We start from the raw sequence: 25,437 nt of genomic DNA on the forward strand, positions 1-25,437 counted from the left end.
ATTTAAATGGTGGATGTATTTTTATATTGCAACGTTTTCAATTTGTAATATAACCGATGGGCAGATTGTGTATTCGGTATCGGAGGAGGCTGATCCGGGAACCACAGTGGGAAATATAGCAAAGGATTTTAACCTTAATCTTCAGGAATTAGAGCATCGTGGGTTTCAGATTGTTTCAGGCCCAAACAAAAGGTATTTCAATGTTAATTTAAAAAGCGGCGTTCTTCTCGTCAAAGAGAGAATAGACAGGGAACAGTTATGCGGAAGGAGCAGCAAATGCTCTTTGGAATTAGAAGCTATTGTTAACTCGCCCTTAAACATGTATCGACTTGAGGTGAATGTTTTAGACATAAACGATAATATTCCTACTTTTAAGTCACCAAAGACAGAACTAAATATTGTAGAATCAGCCTTCCCGGGTGAGAGATTTACATTACCAAGTGCGTTTGACGCGGATGTGGGCAGTAATTCGGTGAAGAGCTACAAGCTCAGTCCGAATGAACATTTTTCTCTGGATGTTCAGAGCGGAGGAGAACAGAGTGTGTCGGCTGAATTAGTGCTGCAGAAAGCTTTAGACCGAGAGAAACAGCCTTTTATCCAGCTCGTACTGACCGCTATAGATGGAGGAAAACCTCCCAAATCAGGAACATCGCAAATTATTATAAATGTTGAGGATGTGAATGATAATATTCCTGTATTTAGTACATCTCTTTACAAAACACGAATTATGGAAAATGCTCCACCCGGCACCTCTGTTGTCACGGTCCATGCTACTGACGCAGACGAGAGTTTAAATGGAGAAATATTATATTCATTTATAAGCCATGATGATGACAGTATAGTGAACGCCTTTACCATTGATTCCGTCAGTGGCGTAATCTCAGTTAAAGGGAATATTGATTACGAAGCAAGCAATGCCGTAGAAATTCGTGTCCAAGCAAAAGATAAAGGCCAGAAACCAAGGGCTGCTCATTGTAAAGTTTTAGTTGAAATTGTTGATGTTAATGATAATGTACCTGAAATTTCTGTAACATCTCTTGCTGAAACAGTGAGAGAGGACGCTGCTGCTGGTACAATGGTGGGACTGATCACCGTGAAAGACGAAGATGCGGGAAAAAACGGTGCAGTTGTTCTTAAGATATGCGATTCTGCACCTTTTCGTATACAGAATACTTATAAGAATAAATATTCTCTGGTTGTAGACGGTCCGCTGGACAGAGAGCGCGCGTCTGAGTATAACGTGACTATCACAGCTACTGATGAAGGGACTCCGCCTCTCTCTAGCACCAGTGTCATTACTGTACACGTTTCTGATGTGAATGACAACGCGCCGCGCTTTCCAGAGCCCGTCATTAATGTTTATGTGAAAGAGAACAGTCAGATTGGAGCTGTTATTCATACAGTATCTGCTTTTGATCCTGATGTAGGTGATCATGCTCGGATAACATATTCGTTACTAGAAAGATCGAAAAGCGGCCCAGTAACATCCATGATCAACATAAACTCTGATAGTGGAGATATACACAGTTTACAGTCGTTTAACTATGAAGAGACAAAAACGTTTGAGTTTAAAGTTCAGGCCACAGACTCTGGTGTTCCTCCGCTCAGCAGTAACGTGACTGTCAATGTTTTTATCCTGGATGAGAATGACAACAGTCCCGGGATTCTCGCGCCCTATTCCGAGCTCGGTTCCGTTAACACGGAGAACATTCCCTATTCTGCTGATGCGGGCTACTTTGTGGCCAAGATCAGGGCTGTAGATGCAGATTCTGGGTACAATGCGCTGCTGTCTTACCACATCTCTGAACCCAAAGGAAACAATCTGTTCCGAGTCGGAACCAGCAGCGGGGAGATCAGGACTAAGAGGAGAATGAGTGACAATGACCTGAAAACTCACCCGCTGGTCATTTTGGTTTGTGATAACGGAGAGCCCTCACTGTCAGCGACTGTGTCTATTGATGTTGTGGTTGTTGAAAGCGCAGGTGATGTCAAGACTCCATTCAGACACGCGCCGATAAAGGAGGAGAGTTTCTCGGATTTAAATCTGTATTTGCTAATCGCCATTGTGTGCGTGTCCGTCATCTTCTTCCTGAGTCTCATCAGTTTGATAGCTGTAAAATGCCACAGGACAGACAGCAGTTTGAGCAGGTACAGCGCCCCGATGATCACCACTCACCCTGACGGGAGCTGGTCTTACTCCAAATCTGCTCAGCAGTATGACGTGTGTTTTAGCTCCGACACACTGAAGAGTGACGTAGTGGTTTTCCCTGCGCCATTTCCGCCTACAGATGCAGAACTGATCAGTATTAATGGAGGAGACACTTTTACCAGAACACAAACACTTCCTAATAAAGAGAAGGTAAGTTAAGAGATTACATATTTTGTTTTATTGGTTAATTGAGTCTTACGATTTTGAGCTACATATCTAATTGGCATTCTCTTCGTTGTCTTGATTATTTCATATTTTGTTTATAGTTACAATGTATTGTAGTTTTTAGTTTAGAATTTACATGAAACACGATAGACATAATGGACATTCCATTGTTCTATTTTGTTTATTGTTGATATAACTGGAGCTCTCCGTGGTGCTGAACACTTTGTTTCCGAAGGTAACTGATATTTGTCCTGTCGTATAACACATGTAATGCGTTTTTATCTTTGAACTGAAGATTTCATATTATTATGCAATACAGACAATCATTCTACATTTTTCGTACGAGGTGATACATTTAGCTGATTTTTTTAAAAGCCCCTTTTCGTCTACATAAATTTGCCTTCGCTTCCTGTCCGTTGTTCTGCTTTTTGTGTCTCTTTGTGCTGTTTGAGTAATTCTTTCACTGATATTTTGAACATTTAGTTTATTTGCCATTCATCTGAAATAGTTTGGAACTTGAAAAAAATATATCAAATAGTTTTTTCTATCTATCTATCTATCTATCTATCTATCTATCTATCTATCTATCTATCTATCTATCTATCTATCTATCTATCTATCTATCTATCTATCTATCTATCTGTCTGTCTGTCTGTCTGTCTGTCTGTCTGTGTTAGTCTGTCTGTCTGTCTATCTATCTATCTATCTATCTATCTATCTATCTATCTATCTATCTATCTATCTATCTATCTATCTATCTATCTATCTATCTATCTATCTATCTATCTATCTATCTATCTGTCTGTCTGTCTGTCTGTCTGTCTGTCTGTCTGTCTGTCTGTCTATCTATCTGTTTTAGTTGGTTGGTTGAAAACAATGTTTTGCTTTCTTGACGTGATGCTCAGTTTTGACCGCGCGATGTCAGTATCTGCCTGTTGTTTGAGCATTCCTGACAAGATGAGGCTCCTCCTATTTATCTTATTCTGTCTTCCTGGACAAGGGCTTTGTTAGTCGTGCGCCATTGTTCTCGGAAACAGTCCACTCTTGGATTTAGCAGAAAACGTTTTACAGTCATGCGGGAAAATTTCGGTGATTTAATATACACGGCAATGCTTTGGTAAAAATGGCTTTAACAGAGGGTCATATTTTGAACGTGTGGATATTTTTCAGTGTCTTTCTTCGCTATGGGATTTTTACAGATGGGCAGATTGTATATTCCATAACGGAGGAGGCAAATCCAGGCACGACAGTTGGAAATTTAGCTAAGGATTTTAACTTGAATTTACAGGACATTGAAAGACGTGGATTTCAAATCGTCTCGGAATCCAACCGAAGGTATTTCGATTTGAATTTAAAGACCGGTGTTCTTCAAGTTAAGGAGAGAATAGACCGAGAGGAGCTATGCGAACAGAATGTGAAGTGTTCTTTACCTCTAGAAGCAATTGTTAACTCGCCTTTGAATATATATAGATTTGAGATAAACGTTCAAGATATTAACGATAATCCACCATTATTTCGTATCTCAAAGACAACACTAAATATTTCAGAATCAGCTTTTCCAGGGGAGCAGTTCGCTCTGCCGAGCGCGTTTGACGCAGATGTGGGCAGTAATTCTGTAAATAGCTACAAACTGAGTCCGAATGAACACTTTTCTCTGGATGTTCAGAGAGGAGGAGATCAGAGTGTGTCTGCTGAATTAGTGCTGCAGAAAGCTTTAGATCGAGAAAAACAGCCATTAGTTCAGCTCACACTCATCGCCGTAGATGGAGGAAAACCTCCAAGATCAGGAACAATGCAATTAATCGTAAATGTTGAAGATGTCAACGACAACATTCCTGTTTTCAGTAAATCGCTGTATAAAGCTCGCGTAAATGAAAACTCGCCACCCGGTACTTCTGTTCTTACAGTTCAGGCCAGCGACCCAGATGACGGTGTAAATGGTCAGATTGTTTATGGTTTAGTTAACCACGATAACGATAAAAATGTCGATTCATTTTCAATAAATCCTGAAACTGGCGAGATTACTGTGAAAGGTGATGTAGATTACGAAAGAAAAAATGCTGTGGAGCTCCGCGTGCAGGCAAAAGATCAAGGGCATAAACCTAGAGCTGCTCTTTGTAAAGTGCTACTGGAAATTGTTGACATTAACGATAATGTTCCAAAAATATCCGTAACATCGTTGGTTAACAATGTAAAAGAAGATGCTCCGATTGAGACAATGGTTGCAATGATAACTGTAAGTGATAGTGATGCTGGTAAAAACGGACAGGTAACCTTAACCATTCAGGGCTCTGCTCCTTTTAAAGTTCAGAACTCGTACAATAATTATTATTCTCTAGTGGTGGATGGACCTCTAGACAGAGAGCGCGCGTCTGAGTATAACGTGACTATCACAGCTACTGATGAAGGGACTCCGCCTCTCTCTAGCACCAGTGTCATTACTGTACACGTTTCTGATGTGAATGACAACGCGCCGCGCTTTCCAGAGCCCGTCATTAATGTTTATGTGAAAGAGAACAGTCAGATTGGAGCTGTTATTCATACAGTATCTGCTTTTGATCCTGATGTAGGTGATCATGCTCGGATAACATATTCTTTACTAGAAAGCTCGAAAAGCGGCCCAGTAACATCCATGATCAACATAAACTCTGATAGTGGAGATATACACAGTTTACAGTCGTTTAACTATGAAGAGACAAAAACGTTTGAGTTTAAAGTTCAGGCCACAGACTCTGGTGTTCCTCCTCTCAGCAGTAACGTGACTGTCAATGTTTTTATCCTGGATGAGAATGACAACAGTCCCGGGATTCTCGCGCCCTATTCCGAGCTCGGTTCCGTTAACACAGAGAACATTCCCTATTCTGCTGATGCGGGCTACTTTGTGGCCAAGATCAGGGCTGTAGATGCAGATTCTGGGTACAATGCGCTGCTGTCTTACCACATCTCTGAACCCAAAGGAAACAATCTGTTCCGAATCGGAACCAGCAGCGGGGAGATCAGGACTAAGAGGAGAATGAGTGACAATGACCTGAAAACTCACCCGCTGGTCATTTTGGTTTGTGATAACGGAGAGCCCTCACTGTCAGCGACTGTGTCTATTGATGTTGTGGTTGTTGAAAGCGCAGATGATGTCAAGACTCCATTCAGACACGCGCCGATAAAGGAGGAGAGTTTCTCGGATTTAAATCTGTATTTGCTGATCGCCATTGTGTGCGTGTCCGTCATCTTCTTCATGAGTCTCATCAGTTTGATAGCTGTAAAATGCCACAGGACAGACAGCAGTTTGAGCAGGTACAGCGCCCCGATGATCACCACTCACCCTGACGGGAGCTGGTCTTACTCCAAATCTGCTCAGCAGTATGACGTGTGTTTTAGCTCCGACACACTTAAGAGTGACGTAGTGGTTTTCCCTGCGCCATTTCCGCCTACAGATGCAGAACTGATCAGTATTAATGGAGGAGACACTTTTACCAGCACACAAACACTTCCTAATAAAGAAAAGGTAAGAGATTTATATTACACGAAAGCGCTTTAATTAGAGCTTCTGTTTCTACTTTGAATTTTTCGTGTTCTATATTGCTGATTCAGGTGATTTTATATCAGGTTTGATAGGAAATATAAATCAGTTTTACCTTATTTCTCCCTAAATTAATCTACTCTAGTTGCGCGAAGGTTTAAACTGCATTATTTTCTTTTGCACTTACATACTCTGTCCATGGTGCTGAAAACGCATCTGTTCTAATCTACTTTTCTTTCAGGGGGTTCTTGAGTTGATGAACAGCTATTAATTAAAAAATATATAATTATTTAAATACAATTTAAATAAACAAATGATTTTGAAATAAAAAATATAGGGTTGGAATGTGTATAAAGCAGCGTCAATGAGGCGCTGCTTTGTTTACAGAGGTTGCCGTGAAAACAGCTCTATTTATGCTGTTCCATAAGCACCTGCTGTCAAATAGTGGATTTTAAGCTTTTATTCAGTCTGTCTGATGTTTTGTTTTGTTGTTTTGGACTAAAAGTTTTTTGTTGTTGTTGTAACTCTTAATTGGTAGATGAAAAACAAACTAATGTGCACTCTAAACATTTCAACACTATAATAATAGAGTATGTAGGATTCTTTATGAAGCAGATAAAATCCCTATAATATATAATTTTGACTCATAATTTTCTTGAAAAAAAAGAAAAGGTTTAAGCCTGAAATGTGAGATTTACCATTTTATAAAACCTTTTTTGTCAAAGTTTTATTTGAACACGTGATACATTTTAGCAGATAACGCTATGCTGCAAGTCACCAAACCAAAATATTTTTATTTGTTGAATATCTGTTGGTTTTCAACTAAATTTCTGTGTCCATGAGTACTTGAACATTTCCAGCACATTTTAACAATACAGTGATAATATTGATAACTCTGATCATTTTGGTTACTATAATCGTGATGAAATTTTCATGCCATTTTATGTCTCTAATGTAGCTATGTAAACTAATTCTGATAAAAAAATTAAAGCGGTTAAAAAAATAAATATTTTTGAAATAGACATGCAAAAAAATGCGCCTTTAAGTTATTGAAATATTTACTTAAAATCACAGGGGCTTCTTTAAATAAATAATTTAAGCCAAAGGCGTTCGGCTGGCAAAAAAGTTTGACAACCCCTGCAAAAGAAACAATATAAGGCCGTTTCAGGTCTTCTTAACCTGTCTTGTACTTTTTATCTTTTTTTCAGTTATTAAATTGGCTTGTTAAGTGTGTGAATTCAATACCACTATTATGATTAAATAGCCAGTATGTGGACACTTCCTTCATTCTAGGCATTATCAAATATATTTTAATTTTATGCTCATATAACCGAAATATTAATCCTATCAAAATATTTTATTTAGAAACGGTGGAGTTTGCAGATGTCCGCACGATGTCACTAGTCTTTCAGTTTACAGGAGAATATTCCTGACTCCACTCAGCTCCGCCTCATTTTGTAGCTTCCGGAGCAGAGAGGCTTTGTTCAGAATTCGCCATTGTGTGTAGAAGCTACTGTAGTGCGTGGTTTCGTTTGAACATATCCTCAGCTACTATGCTGTCGGATTTTTATGATTTTGGCAAATTCGGAAGATTTAGAGACAATGGCATCCAAAGGGCAATCAATATTTCGGGTTTGGATTTCTGTGTACTTTCTGTGTTGGCTTTGGAATATAGCGGGCGGACAGCTGGTGTATTCAGTGTCGGAGGAAGCAAACACAGGCACTACAGTTGGGAATTTGGTGAAGGATTTTAATCTGAATGTTCAGGACCTTGAGGTTCGAGGGTTTCATATTGTTCCAGGACCGAACAAGAGGTATTTCGATGTTAATACTAAAACTGGAATTCTCCATGTCAGAGAGAGAATTGATCGAGAAGAGATTTGCGAGCAGAACATTAAATGTTCCCTGCCTTTAGAAGCCATGATTAGCTCACCGTTGAATATTTACCGATTTGAAATAAATGTTATTGACATTAATGATAATTCCCCAGCATTTCGGACATCAATAACAAATTTGAATGTCAGTGAATCAGCTTTTCCGGGGGAGAGGTTTCCGTTAAACAGAGCTTTTGATGCTGATGTTGGAGTTAATTCGGTAAAGGACTACAAACTGAGTCCCAATGATCACTTTTCTCTGGATGTTCAAAGCGGAGGAGAGCAGAGTGTATCTGCTGAATTGGTGCTACAGAAAGCTTTAGATCGAGAGAAACAGCCTGTTATCCAATTAAGACTGACCGCTGTAGACGGAGGAAAACCACCTAAATCCGGTACAATGCAGATTGTTGTTAATGTTGTGGATATTAACGATAATATTCCCGTTTTCAGTAAGTCTTTGTACAAAGCTCGAATCAATGAGAATACTGCGCCTGGTACTCACGTTATAACTGTTCAAGCTGTTGATTTAGATGAGGGTGTGAACGGTGAAATAATTTATGCAGTTGTCAACCACGACAATGACAAAAATGTAAATGCATTTTCGATAAATCCTGAAACAGGTGAAATTACTGTGCAAAAAGACGTTGATTATGAGCAGAGTAATGCAATAGAACTCCGAATACAAGCAAAAGATAGAGGTTATAACCCGAGGGCTGCACACTGTAAAGTACTGGTCGAGGTTGTGGATGTCAATGACAACATACCAGAGATATCTGTGACGTCTTTAGTGAACACTGTTAAAGAAGATGCTCCGATTGAGACAATGGTTGGAATGATAACTGTAAGTGATAGTGATGCTGGTAAAAACGGACAGATAACCTTAACCATTCAGGGCTCTGCTCCTTTTAAAGTTCAGAACTCGTACAAGAATTATTATACTTTAGTTGTTAATGGACCTCTAGACAGAGAGCGCGCGTCTGAGTATAACGTGACTATCACAGCTACTGATGAAGGGACTCCGCCTCTCTCTAGCACCAGTGTCATTACTGTACACGTTTCTGATGTGAATGACAACGCGCCGCGCTTTCCAGAGCCCATCATTAATGTTTATGTGAAAGAGAACAGTCAGATTGGAGCTGTTATTCATACAGTATCTGCTTTTGATCCTGATGTAGGTGATAATGCTCGGATAACATATTCTTTACTAGAAAGCTCGAAAAGCGGCCCAGTAACATCCATGATCAACATAAACTCTGATAGTGGAGACATACATAGTTTACAGTCGTTTAACTATGAGGAGACAAAAACATTTGAGTTCAAAGTTCAGGCCACAGACTCTGGTGTTCCTCCTCTCAGCAGTAACGTGACTGTCAATGTTTTTATCCTGGATGAGAATGACAACAGTCCCGGGATTCTCGCGCCCTATTCCGAGCTCGGTTCCGTTAACACGGAGAACATTCCCTATTCTGCTGATGCGGGCTACTTTGTGGCCAAGATCAGGGCTGTAGATGCAGATTCTGGGTACAATGCGCTGCTGTCTTACCACATCTCTGAACCCAAAGGAAACAATCTGTTCCGAATCGGAACCAGCAGCGGGGAGATCAGGACTAAGAGGAGATTGAGTGACAATGACCTGAAAACTCACCCGCTGGTCATTTTGGTTTGTGATAACGGAGAGCCCTCACTGTCAGCGACTGTGTCTATTGATGTTGTGGTTGTTGAAAGCGCAGGTGATGTCAAGACTCCATTCAGACACGCGCCGATAAAGGAGGAGAGTTTCTCGGATTTAAATCTGTATTTGCTGATCGCCATTGTGTGCGTGTCCGTCATCTTCTTCCTGAGTCTCATCAGTTTGATAGCTGTAAAATGCCACAGGACAGACAGCAGTTTGAGCAGGTACAGCGCCCCGATGATCACCACTCACCCTGACGGGAGCTGGTCTTACTCCAAATCTGCTCAGCAGTATGACGTGTGTTTTAGCTCCGACACACTTAAGAGTGACGTAGTGGTTTTCCCTGCGCCATTTCCGCCTGCAGATGCAGAACTGATCAGTATTAATGGAGGAGACACTTTTACCAGCACACAAACACTTCCTAATAAAGAAAAGGTAAGAGTTTTGTATTACACGTGAGAAAAAAGCTTGAATTAGAGCTGGTGTTTCTACTTTGAATTTTCATGCTCTGTATTGCTAGCTCGGGTGATTTTATATCAGGTTTGAGGGGAAATAAGAATCAGTTTCACCTTATTTCTCCCTAAATCTACTCTCGTTGCACGAAGGTTTTAACTGCAATATCTTCTTTTGCACCAACATACTCTGCCCACGGTGCTGAAAACGCATATGTTCTTATCTACTGTTCCTTCAGGGGGTTCGTGAGTTGATGAAAAGCTATTAATTAATACAATTAGAAGTAAATTATAAAATAAAAAAAAATAAAAAAATTAATATAAAATATAAGGCTGAAATGTGTAATAAAGTATTATTATGATCGCAAGCGCTGCTTGTTTACAGAGGTTACCGTGGAAATAGTTCTATTTTCGCTGTTCCATAAGCACCTGCTGCCAGACAGTGGATTTAAGCTTTTATTCAGTCTGTCTGATGTTTTGTTCAGACCAATGCGAAACCTGTACCAAAATTTTGTTGTAAATCTTAGTTGGTAGATGGAAAAACTAATGTGCCTTCTAAAAATGTTAATGCTATAATAATAAAGTAGCCTATATGTAGAATTGTTAATGAAACATATAACATTTCGATAATGTATCATTTTGACTTGTCTTTTTCTTGAAATTTTTTTTTATTAAAGCCTGAAATGTGAGGTTTATCAATTAATAAAACTTTTGTCAAAACTTTACTTAAACATGTGATACATGTTACTAGATATGTTATGCTGTAAGTCACCCAACCAATATTTTTGATTTGTTAAAAATCTGTTGGTTTTCAACTTAATTTCTCTCTGTGTGTCTGAGTACTTCTTGAACATTTCCAGCACAGTTTAACAATACTGTGATAATATTGATAACGCTGATCATTTTGGTTGCTATATAATCGTGATGAAATTTTCATGCCATTTTATGTCTCTAATAAGAATATTTGTGTAAGCTAATTCTGATAAAACTTTAAAACTGTTAAAAAATAAATGTTTTTGAAACAGACATGCAAAAAAAAAAAGTGCCATTAAATTATTGAAATATTTGCTTAAAATACCCCCTGTGACTTTAAGTAAATAATTTAAGCCAAAGGTGTTTGTCTGACCAAAAAACAAATCAAAACAGACAATCAAACAAACAAACAAAAAAGTTTTACGAACCCTGCACTAAAAGAAGTACTACAAGTCAGTTTCAGGTCCTCTTAACCTGTCCTGTACTTTTTTTCTAGTTATTAAATTGGCTTGTTAAGTGTGAGTTTAATGCCACTCTTCTGATTATAGCCTGTATGATCTGGACACTTACTTCATTCTAAGCATTATGAAATGTATTTTAATTTTATGCTGCTATAACCGAAGGCTTAAAGATATCAAAATATTTTATTTAGAAACGGTGGAGTTTGCAGATGTCCGCACGATGTCACTAGTCTTTCAGTTTACAGGAGAATATTCCTGACTCCACTCAGCTCCGCCTCATTTTGTAGCTTCCGGAGCAGAGAGGCTTTGTTCAGAATTCGCCATTGTGTGTAGAAGCTACTGTAGTGCGTGGTTTCGTTTGAACATATCCTCAGCTACTATGCTGTCGGATTTTTATGATTTTGGCAAATTCGGAAGATTTAGAGACAATGACATCCAAAGGGCAATCAATATTTCGGGTTTGGATTTCTGTGTACTTTCTGTGTTGGCTTTGGAATATAGCGGGCGGACAGCTGGTGTATTCAGTGTCGGAGGAAGCAAACACAGGCACTACAGTTGGGAATTTGGTGAAGGATTTTAATCTGAATGTTCAGGACCTTGAGGTTCGAGGGTTTCATATTGTTCCAGGACCGAACAAGAGGTATTTCGATGTTAATACTAAAACTGGAATTCTCCATGTCAGAGAGAGAATTGATCGAGAAGAGATTTGCGAGCAGAATATTAGATGTTCTCTGCCTTTAGAAGCCATGATTAGCTCACCGTTGAATATTTACCGATTTGAAATAAATGTTGTTGACATTAATGACAATGCACCAGCATTTCAGACATCAGTAACACATCTGAATATTACCGAATCAACTATTTCAGGAGAGAGGTTTCCATTGCAGAGCGCGTTTGACGCAGATGTGGGAAGTAACTCCTTAAAGGGCTACAAGCTGAGCCCAAATGAACACTTCTCTCTGGATGTACAGGGCGGTGGAGATCAGAGCGTGTCTGCTGAATTAGTTTTGCAGAAAGCTTTAGATCGAGAAAAACAAGCCGTAATTTGTCTTACACTTACCGCTGTAGACGGAGGAAAACCTCCAAAATCTGGTACAACAGAAATTATAGTTAACGTTATGGATGTTAATGATAATATTCCTGTTTTCAGTAAGTCTTTGTATAAAACTAAAATTACTGAGAATGCAGCGCCTGGTACTCATGTGATAACGGTTCAAGCTGTTGATTTAGATGAGGGCGTAAACGGTGAAATAATGTATGCAATTGTCAAGCACAACAATGATAAAAATGTAGATGCATTTTTGATAAATCCAGAAACGGGTGAAATTACTGTAAACAATGATATAGACTATGAACAGAAGAATGCAATTGAACTTCGAGTACAAGCAAAAGATAAAAGTAATAACCCGAGAGGAGCACACTGTAAAGTACTGGTCGAGGTTGTGGATGTCAATGACAACATACCAGAGATATCTGTGACGTCTTTAGTGAACACTGTTAAAGAAGATGCTCCGATTGAGACAATGGTTGCAATGATAACTGTAAGTGATAGTGATGCTGGTAAAAACGGACAGGTAACCTTAACCATTCAGGGCTCTGCTCCTTTTAAAGTTCAGAACTCGTACAAGAATTATTATACTTTAGTTGTTAATGGACCTCTAGACAGAGAGCGCGCGTCTGAGTATAACGTGACTATCACAGCTACTGATGAAGGGACTCCGCCTCTCTCTAGCACCAGTGTCATTACTGTACACGTTTCTGATGTGAATGACAACGCGCCGCGCTTTCCAGAGCCCGTCATTAATGTTTATGTGAAAGAGAACAGTCAGATTGGAGCTGTTATTCATACAGTATCTGCTTTTGATCCTGATGTAGGTGATAATGCTCGGATAACATATTCTTTACTAGAAAGATCGAAAAGCGGCCCAGTAACATCCATGATCAACATAAACTCTGATAGTGGAGATATACACAGTTTACAGTCGTTTAACTATGAGGAGACAAAAACATTTGAGTTCAAAGTTCAGGCCACAGACTCTGGTGTTCCTCCTCTCAGCAGTAACGTGACTGTCAATGTTTTTATCCTGGATGAGAATGACAACAGTCCCGGGATTCTCGCGCCCTATTCCGAGCTCGGTTCCGTTAACACGGAGAACATTCCCTATTCTGCTGATGCGGGCTACTTTGTGGCCAAGATCAGGGCTGTAGATGCAGATTCTGGGTACAATGCGCTGCTGTCTTACCACATCTCTGAACCCAAAGGAAACAATCTGTTCCGAGTCGGAACCAGCAGCGGGGAGATCAGGACTAAGAGGAGAATGAGTGACAATGACCTGAAAACTCACCCGCTGGTCATTTTGGTTTGTGATAACGGAGAGCCCTCACTGTCTGCGACTGTGTCTATTGATGTTGTGGTTGTTGAAAGCGCAGGTGATGTCAAGACTCCATTCAGACATGCGCCGATAAAGGAGGAGAGTTTCTCGGATTTAAATCTGTATTTGCTGATCGCCATTGTGTGCGTGTCCGTCATCTTTTTCCTGAGTCTCATCAGTTTGATAGCTGTAAAATGCCACAGGACAGACAGCAGTTTGAGCAGGTACAGCGCCCCGATGATCACCACTCACCCTGACGGGAGCTGGTCTTACTCCAAATCTGCTCAGCAGTATGACGTGTGTTTTAGCTCCGACACACTGAAGAGTGACGTAGTGGTTTTCCCTGCGCCATTTCCGCCTGCAGATGCAGAACTGATCAGTATTAATGGAGGAGACACTTTTACAAGAACACAAACACTTCCTAATAATGAAAAGGTAAGATGTTTTTATTGAAAGTGAGGAAAACACATTATTCTCTTAGAATGTAGAATAGAATGTAGTTCTATCGTGTTTTGCGCTAATGCCCTCTGTCCGTGGTGCTGAAATGCAAACATAAAAATCCACTGTTTTTTCATCCTATATTGCCATGTATAAATTGTGGCGAATTTAGTCTTTGCTTCGTTTCGAGCTACATATCTAACTACTGTCCTGTCTATTGTTTTGGTCATGTATTGTTTTGCTTGTTGTTACGAAGCATTGTAATTATTCCTCAATAGTGCATATACAGATTTGTTTTTTAATTTCTTATTTGCACAGTGGAAATTGCATTATTTTACAGTGTGTTTATTCTTAATATGTATTTGGAGCTGTTTAAGTTACTGAACACCTGGCGCCCAAACAACAAGAAAGCAGATTTAGTCACCTCCGATCACAAGGCCTGATTTTTTCTTGTTGTGAGATTCACAATATTTATATGATGCAATACAGAAGAAACACACATACAAAAATAAAAAATAAATAGGAGCGATAGAAAAATCTATATTTTGGCACTTTTAGTATAGCATTTTTAATGTAAAGAATCTTAATTTTCCCTTGTTTTAATTTTACTTAAATGCAGAGTGAATTCACAAAACTTACAAACATAAAACGGTATACAGTTAAGTTTGTGTTTGTGTGCGTGCGTGTGTGTGGATTTTAATGATCCACTAATTACTTTGTTCAATAATACAAATAAATAGTTTGAAATTCTTCTATTGTGATTGGAAAGCCATTGGGTCCCTTCTTAGTTGAATTATCTAAGCCTCTATTTGTCCGCGCGGTGTCGTTAGAGACCGGGATTTTATTTTACCCCAGCTATGCAAAGCTCCTCCTCAGTAAGGGAGGGTTCAGTTTATCACGTGGGGCTTTTGTTCGTGAAAGGCCACATTACTGTCTCTGTTATTACACTAGCTGTGAGGAATAACGGCGTTGTTTGGTTATATTACCGAATGGATGAGACTGATTTGTTGAAGGAATTTTTAAAATGCCGAAACACGGATTTAAATGGTGGATGTATTTTTATATTGCAACGTTTTCAATTTGTAATATAACCGATGGGCAGATTGTGTATTCGGTATCGGAGGAGGCTGATCCGGGAACCACAGTGGGAAATATAGCAAAGGATTTTAACCTTAATCTTCAGGAATTAGAGCATCGTGGGTTTCAGATTGTTTCAGGCCCAAACAAAAGGTATTTCAATGTTAATTTAAAAAGCGGCGTTCTTCTCGTCAAAGAGAGAATAGACCGGGAACAGTTATGCGGAAGGAGCAGCAAATGCTCTTTGGAATTAGAAGCTATTGTTAACTCGCCCTTAAACATGTATCGACTTGAGGTGAATGTTTTAGACATAAACGATAATATTCCTACTTTTAAGTCACCAAAGACAGAACTAAATATTGTAGAATCAGCCTTCCCGGGTGAGAGATTTACATTACCAAGTGCGTTTGACGCGGATGTGGGCAGTAATTCGGTGAAGAGCTACAAGCTCAGTCCGAATGAACATTTTTCTCTGGATGTTCAGAGCGGAGGAGAACAGAGTGTGTCGGCTGAATTAGTGCTGCAGAAAGCTTTAGACCGAGAGAAACAGCCTTTTATCCAGCTCGTACTGACCGCTATAGATGGAGGAAAACCTCCCAAATCAGGAACATCGCAAATTATTATAAATGTTGAGGATGTGAATGATAATATTCCTGTATTTAGTACATCTCTTTACAAAACACGAATTATGGAAAATGCTCCACCCGGCACCTCTGTTGTCACGGTCCATGCTACTGACGCAGACGAGAGTTTAAATGGAGAAATATTATATTCATTTATAAGCCATGATGATGACAGTATAGTGAACGCCTTTACCATTGATTCCGTCAGTGGCGTAATCTCAGTTAAAGGGAATATTGATTACGAAGCAAGCAATGCCGTAGAAATTCGTGTCCAAGCAAAAGATAAAGGCCAGAAACCAAGGGCTGCTCATTGTAAAGTTTTAGTTGAAATTGTTGATGTTAATGATAATGTACCTGAAATTTCTGTAACATCTCTTGCTGAAACAGTGAGAGAGGACGCTGCTGCTGGTACAATGGTGGGACTGATCACCGTGAAAGACGAAGATGCGGGAAAAAACGGTGCAGTTGTTCTTAAGATATGCGATTCTGCACCTTTTCGTATACAGAATACTTATAAGAATAAATATTCTCTGGTTGTAGACGGTCCGCTGGACAGAGAGCGCGCGTCTGAGTATAACGTGACTATCACAGCTACTGATGAAGGGACTCCGCCTCTCTCTAGCACCAGTGTCATTACTGTACACGTTTCTGATGTGAATGACAACGCGCCGCGCTTTCCAGAGCCCGTCATTAATGTTTATGTGAAAGAGAACAGTCAGATTGGAGCTGTTATTCATACAGTATCTGCTTTTGATCCTGATGTAGGTGATCATGCTCGGATAACATATTCGTTACTAGAAAGATCGAAAAGCGGCCCAGTAACATCCATGATCAACATAAACTCTGATAGTGGAGATATACACAGTTTACAGTCGTTTAACTATGAAGAGACAAAAACGTTTGAGTTTAAAGTTCAGGCCACAGACTCTGGTGTTCCTCCGCTCAGCAGTAACGTGACTGTCAATGTTTTTATCCTGGATGAGAATGACAACAGTCCCGGGATTCTCGCGCCCTATTCCGAGCTCGGTTCCGTTAACACGGAGAACATTCCCTATTCTGCTGATGCGGGCTACTTTGTGGCCAAGATCAGGGCTGTAGATGCAGATTCTGGGTACAATGCGCTGCTGTCTTACCACATCTCTGAACCCAAAGGAAACAATCTGTTCCGAGTCGGAACCAGCAGCGGGGAGATCAGGACTAAGAGGAGAATGAGTGACAATGACCTGAAAACTCACCCGCTGGTCATTTTGGTTTGTGATAACGGAGAGCCCTCACTGTCAGCGACTGTGTCTATTGATGTTGTGGTTGTTGAAAGCGCAGGTGATGTCAAGACTCCATTCAGACACGCGCCGATAAAGGAGGAGAGTTTCTCGGATTTAAATCTGTATTTGCTAATCGCCATTGTGTGCGTGTCCGTCATCTTCTTCCTGAGTCTCATCAGTTTGATAGCTGTAAAATGCCACAGGACAGACAGCAGTTTGAGCAGGTACAGCGCCCCGATGATCACCACTCACCCTGACGGGAGCTGGTCTTACTCCAAATCTGCTCAGCAGTATGACGTGTGTTTTAGCTCCGACACACTGAAGAGTGACGTAGTGGTTTTCCCTGCGCCATTTCCGCCTACAGATGCAGAACTGATCAGTATTAATGGAGGAGACACTTTTACCAGAACACAAACACTTCCTAATAAAGAGAAGGTAAGTTAAGAGATTACATATTTTGTTTTATTGGTTAATTGAGTCTTACGATTTTGAGCTACATATCTAATTGGCATTCTCTTCGTTGTCTTGATTATTTCATATTTTGTTTATAGTTACAATGTATTGTAGTTTTTAGTTTAGAATTTACATGAAACACGATAGACATAATGGACATTCCATTGTTCTATTTTGTTTATTGTTGATATAACTGGAGCTCTCCGTGGTGCTGAACACTTTGTTTCCGAAGGTAACTGATATTTGTCCTGTCGTATAACACATGTAATGCGTTTTTATCTTTGAACTGAAGATTTCATATTATTATGCAATACAGACAATCAATCATTCTACATTTTTCATACGAGGTGATACATTTAGCTGATTTTTTTAAAAGCCCCTTTTCGTCTACATAAATTTGCCTTCGCTTCCTGTCCGTTGTTCTGCTTTTTGTGTCTCTTTGTGCTGTTTGAGTAATTCTTTCACTGATATTTTGAACATTTAGTTTATTTGCCATTCATCTGAAATAGTTTGGAACTTGAAAAAAATATATCAAATAGTTTTTTCTATCTATCTATCTATCTATCTATCTATCTATCTATCTATCTATCTATCTATCTATCTATCTATCTATCTATCTATCTGTCTATCTGTCTGTCTGTCTGTCTGTCTGTCTGTCTGTCTGTCTTAGTCTGTCTGTCTGTCTGTCTGTCTGTCTGTCTGTCTGTGTGTCTGTCTGTCTATCTATCTATCTATCTATCTATCTATCTATCTATCTATCTATCTATCTATCTATCTATCTATCTATCTATCTATCTGTCTGTCTGTCTGTCTGTCTGTCTGTCTGTCTGTCTGTCTGTCTGTCTGTCTGTCTATCTATCTGTTTTAGTTGGTTGGTTGAAAACAATGTTTTGCTTTCTTGACGTGATGCTCAGTTTTGACCGCGCGATGTCAGTATCTGCCTGTTGTTTGAGCATTCCTGACAAGATGAGGCTCCTCCTATTTATCTTATTCTGTCTTCCTGGACAAGGGCTTTGTTAGTCGTGCGCCATTGTTCTCGGAAACAGTCCACTCTTGGATTTAGCAGAAAACGTTTTACAGTCATGCGGGAAAATTTCGGTGATTTAATATACACGGCAATGCTTTGGTAAAAATGGCTTTAACAGAGGGTCATATTTTGAACGTGTGGATATTTTTCAGTGTCTTTCTTCGCTATGGGATTTTTACAGATGGGCAGATTGTATATTCCATAACGGAGGAGGCAAATCCAGGCACGACAGTTGGAAATTTAGCTAAGGATTTTAACTTGAATTTACAGGACATTGAAAGACGTGGATTTCAAATCGTCTCGGAATCCAACCGAAGGTATTTCGATTTGAATTTAAAGACCGGTGTTCTTCAAGTTAAGGAGAGAATAGACCGAGAGGAGCTATGCGAACAGAATGTGAAGTGTTCTTTACCTCTAGAAGCAATTGTTAACTCGCCTTTGAATATATATAGATTTGAGATAAACGTTCAAGATATTAACGATAATCCACCATTATTTCGTATCTCAAAGACAACACTAAATATTTCAGAATCAGCTTTTCCAGGGGAGCAGTTCGCTCTGCCGAGCGCGTTTGACGCAGATGTGGGCAGTAATTCTGTAAATAGCTACAAACTGAGTCCGAATGAACACTTTTCTCTGGATGTTCAGAGAGGAGGAGATCAGAGTGTGTCTGCTGAATTAGTGCTGCAGAAAGCTTTAGATCGAGAAAAACAGCCATTAGTTCAGCTCACACTCATCGCCGTAGATGGAGGAAAACCTCCAAGATCAGGAACAATGCAATTAATCGTAAATGTTGAAGATGTCAACGACAACATTCCTGTTTTCAGTAAATCGCTGTATAAAGCTCGCGTAAATGAAAACTCGCCACCCGGTACTTCTGTTCTTACAGTTCAGGCCAGCGACCCAGATGACGGTGTAAATGGTCAGATTGTTTATGGTTTAGTTAACCACGATAACGATAAAAATGTCGATTCATTTTCAATAAATCCTGAAACTGGCGAGATTACTGTGAAAGGTGATGTAGATTACGAAAGAAAAAATGCTGTGGAGCTCCGCGTGCAGGCAAAAGATCAAGGGCATAAACCTAGAGCTGCTCTTTGTAAAGTGCTACTGGAAATTGTTGACATTAACGATAATGTTCCAAAAATATCCGTAACATCGTTGGTTAACAATGTAAAAGAAGATGCTCCGATTGAGACAATGGTTGCAATGATAACTGTAAGTGATAGTGATGCTGGTAAAAACGGACAGGTAACCTTAACCATTCAGGGCTCTGCTCCTTTTAAAGTTCAGAACTCGTACAATAATTATTATTCTCTAGTGGTGGATGGACCTCTAGACAGAGAGCGCGCGTCTGAGTATAACGTGACTATCACAGCTACTGATGAAGGGACTCCGCCTCTCTCTAGCACCAGTGTCATTACTGTACACGTTTCTGATGTGAATGACAACGCGCCGCGCTTTCCAGAGCCCGTCATTAATGTTTATGTGAAAGAGAACAGTCAGATTGGAGCTGTTATTCATACTGTATCTGCTTTTGATCCTGATGTAGGTGATCATGCTCGGATAACATATTCTTTACTAGAAAGCTCGAAAAGCGGCCCAGTAACATCCATGATCAACATAAACTCTGATAGTGGAGATATACACAGTTTACAGTCGTTTAACTATGAAGAGACAAAAACGTTTGAGTTTAAAGTTCAGGCCACAGACTCTGGTGTTCCTCCTCTCAGCAGTAACGTGACTGTCAATGTTTTTATCCTGGATGAGAATGACAACAGTCCCGGGATTCTCGCGCCCTATTCCGAGCTCGGTTCCGTTAACACGGAGAACATTCCCTATTCTGCTGATGCGGGCTACTTTGTGGCCAAGATCAGGGCTGTAGATGCAGATTCTGGGTACAATGCGCTGCTGTCTTACCACATCTCTGAACCCAAAGGAAACAATCTGTTCCGAATCGGAACCAGCAGCGGGGAGATCAGGACTAAGAGGAGAATGAGTGACAATGACCTGAAAACTCACCCGCTGGTCATTTTGGTTTGTGATAACGGAGAGCCCTCACTGTCAGCGACTGTGTCTATTGATGTTGTGGTTGTTGAAAGCGCAGGTGATGTCAAGACTCCATTCAGACACGCGCCGATAAAGGAGGAGAGTTTCTCGGATTTAAATCTGTATTTGCTGATCGCCATTGTGTGCGTGTCCGTCATCTTCTTCATGAGTCTCATCAGTTTGATAGCTGTAAAATGCCACAGGACAGACAGCAGTTTGAGCAGGTACAGCGCCCCGATGATCACCACTCACCCTGACGGGAGCTGGTCTTACTCCAAATCTGCTCAGCAGTATGACGTGTGTTTTAGCTCCGACACACTTAAGAGTGACGTAGTGGTTTTCCCTGCGCCATTTCCGCCTACAGATGCAGAACTGATCAGTATTAATGGAGGAGACACTTTTACCAGCACACAAACACTTCCTAATAAAGAAAAGGTAAGAGATTTATATTACACGAAAGCGCTTTAATTAGAGCTTCTGTTTCTACTTTGAATTTTTCGTGTTCTATATTGCTGATTCAGGTGATTTTATATCAGGTTTGATAGGAAATATAAATCAGTTTTACCTTATTTCTCCCTAAATTAATCTACTCTAGTTGCGCGAAGGTTTAAACTGCATTATTTTCTTTTGCACTTACATACTCTGTCCATGGTGCTGAAAACGCATCTGTTCTAATCTACTTTTCTTTCAGGGGGTTCTTGAGTTGATGAACAGCTATTAATTAAAAAATATATAATTATTTAAATACAATTTAAATAAACAAATGATTTTGAAATAAAAAATATAGGGTTGGAATGTGTATAAAGCAGCGTCAATGAGGCGCTGCTTTGTTTACAGAGGTTGCCGTGAAAACAGCTCTATTTATGCTGTTCCATAAGCACCTGCTGTCAAATAGTGGATTTTAAGCTTTTATTCAGTCTGTCTGATGTTTTGTTTTGTTGTTTTGGACTAAAAGTTTTTTGTTGTTGTTGTAACTCTTAATTGGTAGATGAAAAACAAACTAATGTGCACTCTAAACATTTCAACACTATAATAATAGAGTATGTAGGATTCTTTATGAAGCAGATAAAATCCCTATAATATATAATTTTGACTCATAATTTTCTTGAAAAAAAAGAAAAGGTTTAAGCCTGAAATGTGAGATTTACCATTTTATAAAACCTTTTTTGTCAAAGTTTTATTTGAACACGTGATACATTTTAGCAGATAACGCTATGCTGCAAGTCACCAAACCAAAATATTTTTATTTGTTGAATATCTGTTGGTTTTCAACTAAATTTCTGTGTCCATGAGTACTTGAACATTCCAGCACATTTTAACAATACAGTGATAATATTGATAACTCTGATCATTTTGGTTACTATAATCGTGATGAAATTTTCATGCCATTTTATGTCTCTAATGTAGCTATGTAAACTAATTCTGATAAAAAAATTAAAGCGGTTAAAAAAATAAATATTTTTGAAATAGACATGCAAAAAAATGCGCCTTTAAGTTATTGAAATATTTACTTAAAATCACAGGGGCTTCTTTAAATAAATAATTTAAGCCAAAGGCGTTCGGCTGGCAAAAAAGTTTGACAACCCCTGCAAAAGAAACAATATAAGGCCGTTTCAGGTCTTCTTAACCTGTCTTGTACTTTTTATCTTATTTTCAGTTATTAAATTGGCTTGTTAAGTGTGTGAATTCAATACCACTATTATGATTAAATAGCCAGTATGTGGACACTTCCTTCATTCTAGGCATTATCAAATATATTTTAATTTTATGCTCATATAACCGAAATATTAATCCTATCAAAATATTTTATTTAGAAACGGTGGAGTTTGCAGATGTCCGCACGATGTCACTAGTCTTTCAGTTTACAGGAGAATATTCCTGACTCCACTCAGCTCCGCCTCATTTTGTAGCTTCCGGAGCAGAGAGGCTTTGTTCAGAATTCGCCATTGTGTGTAGAAGCTACTGTAGTGCGTGGTTTCGTTTGAACATATCCTCAGCTACTATGCTGTCGGATTTTTATGATTTTGGCAAATTCGGAAGATTTAGAGACAATGGCATCCAAAGGGCAATCAATATTTCGGGTTTGGATTTCTGTGTACTTTCTGTGTTGGCTTTGGAATATAGCGGGCGGACAGCTGGTGTATTCAGTGTCGGAGGAAGCAAACACAGGCACTACAGTTGGGAATTTGGTGAAGGATTTTAATCTGAATGTTCAGGACCTTGAGGTTCGAGGGTTTCATATTGTTCCAGGACCGAACAAGAGGTATTTCGATGTTAATACTAAAACTGGAATTCTCCATGTCAGAGAGAGAATTGATCGAGAAGAGATTTGCGAGCAGAACATTAAATGTTCCCTGCCTTTAGAAGCCATGATTAGCTCACCGTTGAATATTTACCGATTTGAAATAAATGTTATTGACATTAATGATAATTCCCCAGCATTTCGGACATCAATAACAAATTTGAATGTCAGTGAATCAGCTTTTCCGGGGGAGAGGTTTCCGTTAAACAGAGCTTTTGATGCTGATGTTGGAGTTAATTCGGTAAAGGACTACAAACTGAGTCCCAATGATCACTTTTCTCTGGATGTTCAAAGCGGAGGAGAGCAGAGTGTATCAGCTGAATTGGTGCTACAGAAAGCTTTAGATCGAGAGAAACAGCCTGTTATCCAATTAAGACTGACCGCTGTAGACGGAGGAAAACCACCTAAATCCGGTACAATGCAGATTGTTGTTAATGTTGTGGATATTAACGATAATATTCCCGTTTTCAGTAAGTCTTTGTACAAAGCTCGAATCAATGAGAATACTGCGCCTGGTACTCACGTTATAACTGTTCAAGCTGTTGATTTAGATGAGGGTGTGAACGGTGAAATAATTTATGCAGTTGTCAACCACGACAATGACAAAAATGTAAATGCATTTTCGATAAATCCTGAAACAGGTGAAATTACTGTGCAAAAAGACGTTGATTATGAGCAGAGTAATGCAATAGAACTCCGAATACAAGCAAAAGATAGAGGTTATAACCCGAGGGCTGCACACTGTAAAGTACTGGTCGAGGTTGTGGATGTCAATGACAACATACCAGAGATATCTGTGACGTCTTTAGTGAACACTGTTAAAGAAGATGCTCCGATTGAGACAATGGTTGGAATGATAACTGTAAGTGATAGTGATGCTGGTAAAAACGGACAGATAACCTTAACCATTCAGGGCTCTGCTCCTTTTAAAGTTCAGAACTCGTACAAGAATTATTATACTTTAGTTGTTAATGGACCTCTAGACAGAGAGCGCGCGTCTGAGTATAACGTGACTATCACAGCTACTGATGAAGGGACTCCGCCTCTCTCTAGCACCAGTGTCATTACTGTACACGTTTCTGATGTGAATGACAACGCGCCGCGCTTTCCAGAGCCCATCATTAATGTTTATGTGAAAGAGAACAGTCAGATTGGAGCTGTTATTCATACAGTATCTGCTTTTGATCCTGATGTAGGTGATAATGCTCGGATAACATATTCTTTAAGCTCGAAAAGCGGCCCAGTAACATCCATGATCAACATAAACTCTGATAGTGGAGACATACATAGTTTACAGTCGTTTAACTATGAGGAGACAAAAACATTTGAGTTCAAAGTTCAGGCCACAGACTCTGGTGTTCCTCCGCTCAGCAGTAACGTGACTGTCAATGTTTTTATCCTGGATGAGAATGACAACAGTCCCGGGATTCTCGCGCCCTATTCCGAGCTCGGTTCCGTTAACACGGAGAACATTCCCTATTCTGCTGATGCGGGCTACTTTGTGGCCAAGATCAGGGCTGTAGATGCAGATTCTGGGTACAATGCGCTGCTGTCTTACCACATCTCTGAACCCAAAGGAAACAATCTGTTCCGAATCGGAACCAGCAGCGGGGAGATCAGGACTAAGAGGAGATTGAGTGACAATGACCTGAAAACTCACCCGCTGGTCATTTTGGTTTGTGATAACGGAGAGCCCTCACTGTCAGCGACTGTGTCTATTGATGTTGTGGTTGTTGAAAGCGCAGGTGATGTCAAGACTCCATTCAGACACGCGCCGATAAAGGAGGAGAGTTTCTCGGATTTAAATCTGTATTTGCTGATCGCCATTGTGTGCGTGTCCGTCATCTTCTTCCTGAGTCTCATCAGTTTGATAGCTGTAAAATGCCACAGGACAGACAGCAGTTTGAGCAGGTACAGCGCCCCGATGATCACCACTCACCCTGACGGGAGCTGGTCTTACTCCAAATCTGCTCAGCAGTATGACGTGTGTTTTAGCTCCGACACACTTAAGAGTGACGTAGTGGTTTTCCCTGCGCCATTTCCGCCTGCAGATGCAGAACTGATCAGTATTAATGGAGGAGACACTTTTACCAGCACACAAACACTTCCTAATAAAGAAAAGGTAAGAGTTTTGTATTACACGTGAGAAAAAAGCTTGAATTAGAGCTGGTGTTTCTACTTTGAATTTTCATGCTCTGTATTGCTAGCTCGGGTGATTTTATATCAGGTTTGAGGGGAAATAAGAATCAGTTTCACCTTATTTCTCCCTAAATCTACTCTCGTTGCACGAAGGTTTTAACTGCAATATCTTCTTTTGCACCAACATACTCTGCCCACGGTGCTGAAAACGCATATGTTCTTATCTACTGTTCCTTCAGGGGGTTCGTGAGTTGATGAAAAGCTATTAATTAATACAATTAGAAGTAAATTATAAAATAAAAAAAAATAAAAAAATTAATATAAAATATAAGGCTGAAATGTGTAATAAAGTATTATTATGATCGCAAGCGCTGCTTGTTTACAGAGGTTACCGTGGAAATAGTTCTATTTTCGCTGTTCCATAAGCACCTGCTGCCAGACAGTGGATTTAAGCTTTTATTCAGTCTGTCTGATGTTTTGTTCAGACCAATGCGAAACCTGTACCAAAATTTTGTTGTAAATCTTAGTTGGTAGATGGAAAAACTAATGTGCCTTCTAAAAATGTTAATGCTATAATAATAAAGTAGCCTAT

General features: G+C 39.7%; 6 protein-coding genes across 7 annotated transcripts in view; all 6 read left to right on the forward strand.

Moving 5' to 3' along the window:
• LOC306852915 (protocadherin Fat 4-like) overlaps positions 1–25,437 on the forward strand; it is a gene marked incomplete at its 3' end in the record, with an annotated part of 273,486 nt that overhangs the window by 128,988 nt on the left and 119,061 nt on the right. The gene's annotated exons all lie outside the window — the stretch shown is intronic.
• LOC306853487 (protocadherin alpha-3-like) overlaps positions 1–25,437 on the forward strand; it is a 126,928-nt gene that overhangs the window by 60,922 nt on the left and 40,569 nt on the right. The window lies entirely within an intron of this gene.
• Positions 1–25,437, forward strand: part of LOC306853481 (protocadherin alpha-C2-like) — a gene marked incomplete at its 5' end in the record, with an annotated part of 79,460 nt that overhangs the window by 10,487 nt on the left and 43,536 nt on the right. Inside the window, one exon of one of the 2 annotated variants that reach the window (XM_079390933.1) lies at positions 18,461–20,839. The exons of the other annotated variant lie outside the window; for it this stretch is intronic. Within the exon in view, the coding sequence (XP_079247059.1) occupies positions 18,461–20,839 (2,379 nt within the window). Of the gene's footprint in view, positions 1–18,460; positions 20,840–25,437 lie in introns of those variants that run through there. 2 annotated transcript variants of the gene reach the window in all.
• LOC306852876 (protocadherin alpha-3-like) lies at positions 14–5,909 on the forward strand (the record flags this gene model as incomplete). The annotated part of the gene is made up of 2 exons (XM_079389996.1): positions 14–1,126; positions 4,644–5,909. 2 exons carry the CDS (start codon positions 14–16, stop codon positions 5,907–5,909), a joined length of 2,379 nt encoding a protein of 792 aa, XP_079246122.1.
• On the forward strand, positions 7,494–9,896 carry LOC306852877 (protocadherin alpha-3-like; the record flags this gene model as incomplete). Its single annotated transcript, XM_079389997.1, has 1 exon — positions 7,494–9,896. The coding sequence occupies one exon, from the start codon at positions 7,494–7,496 to the stop codon at positions 9,894–9,896; it is 2,403 nt and encodes an 800-aa protein (XP_079246123.1).
• Positions 11,532–17,319, forward strand: LOC306852878 (uncharacterized protein; the record flags this gene model as incomplete). The annotated part of the gene is made up of 2 exons (XM_079389998.1): positions 11,532–13,910; positions 15,016–17,319. 2 exons carry the CDS (start codon positions 11,532–11,534, stop codon positions 17,317–17,319), a joined length of 4,683 nt encoding a protein of 1,560 aa, XP_079246124.1.

This window comes from Barbus barbus (assembly GCF_936440315.1).
Source record: "Barbus barbus genome assembly, chromosome: 33".
Taxonomy (NCBI): domain Eukaryota; kingdom Metazoa; phylum Chordata; class Actinopteri; order Cypriniformes; family Cyprinidae; genus Barbus; species Barbus barbus.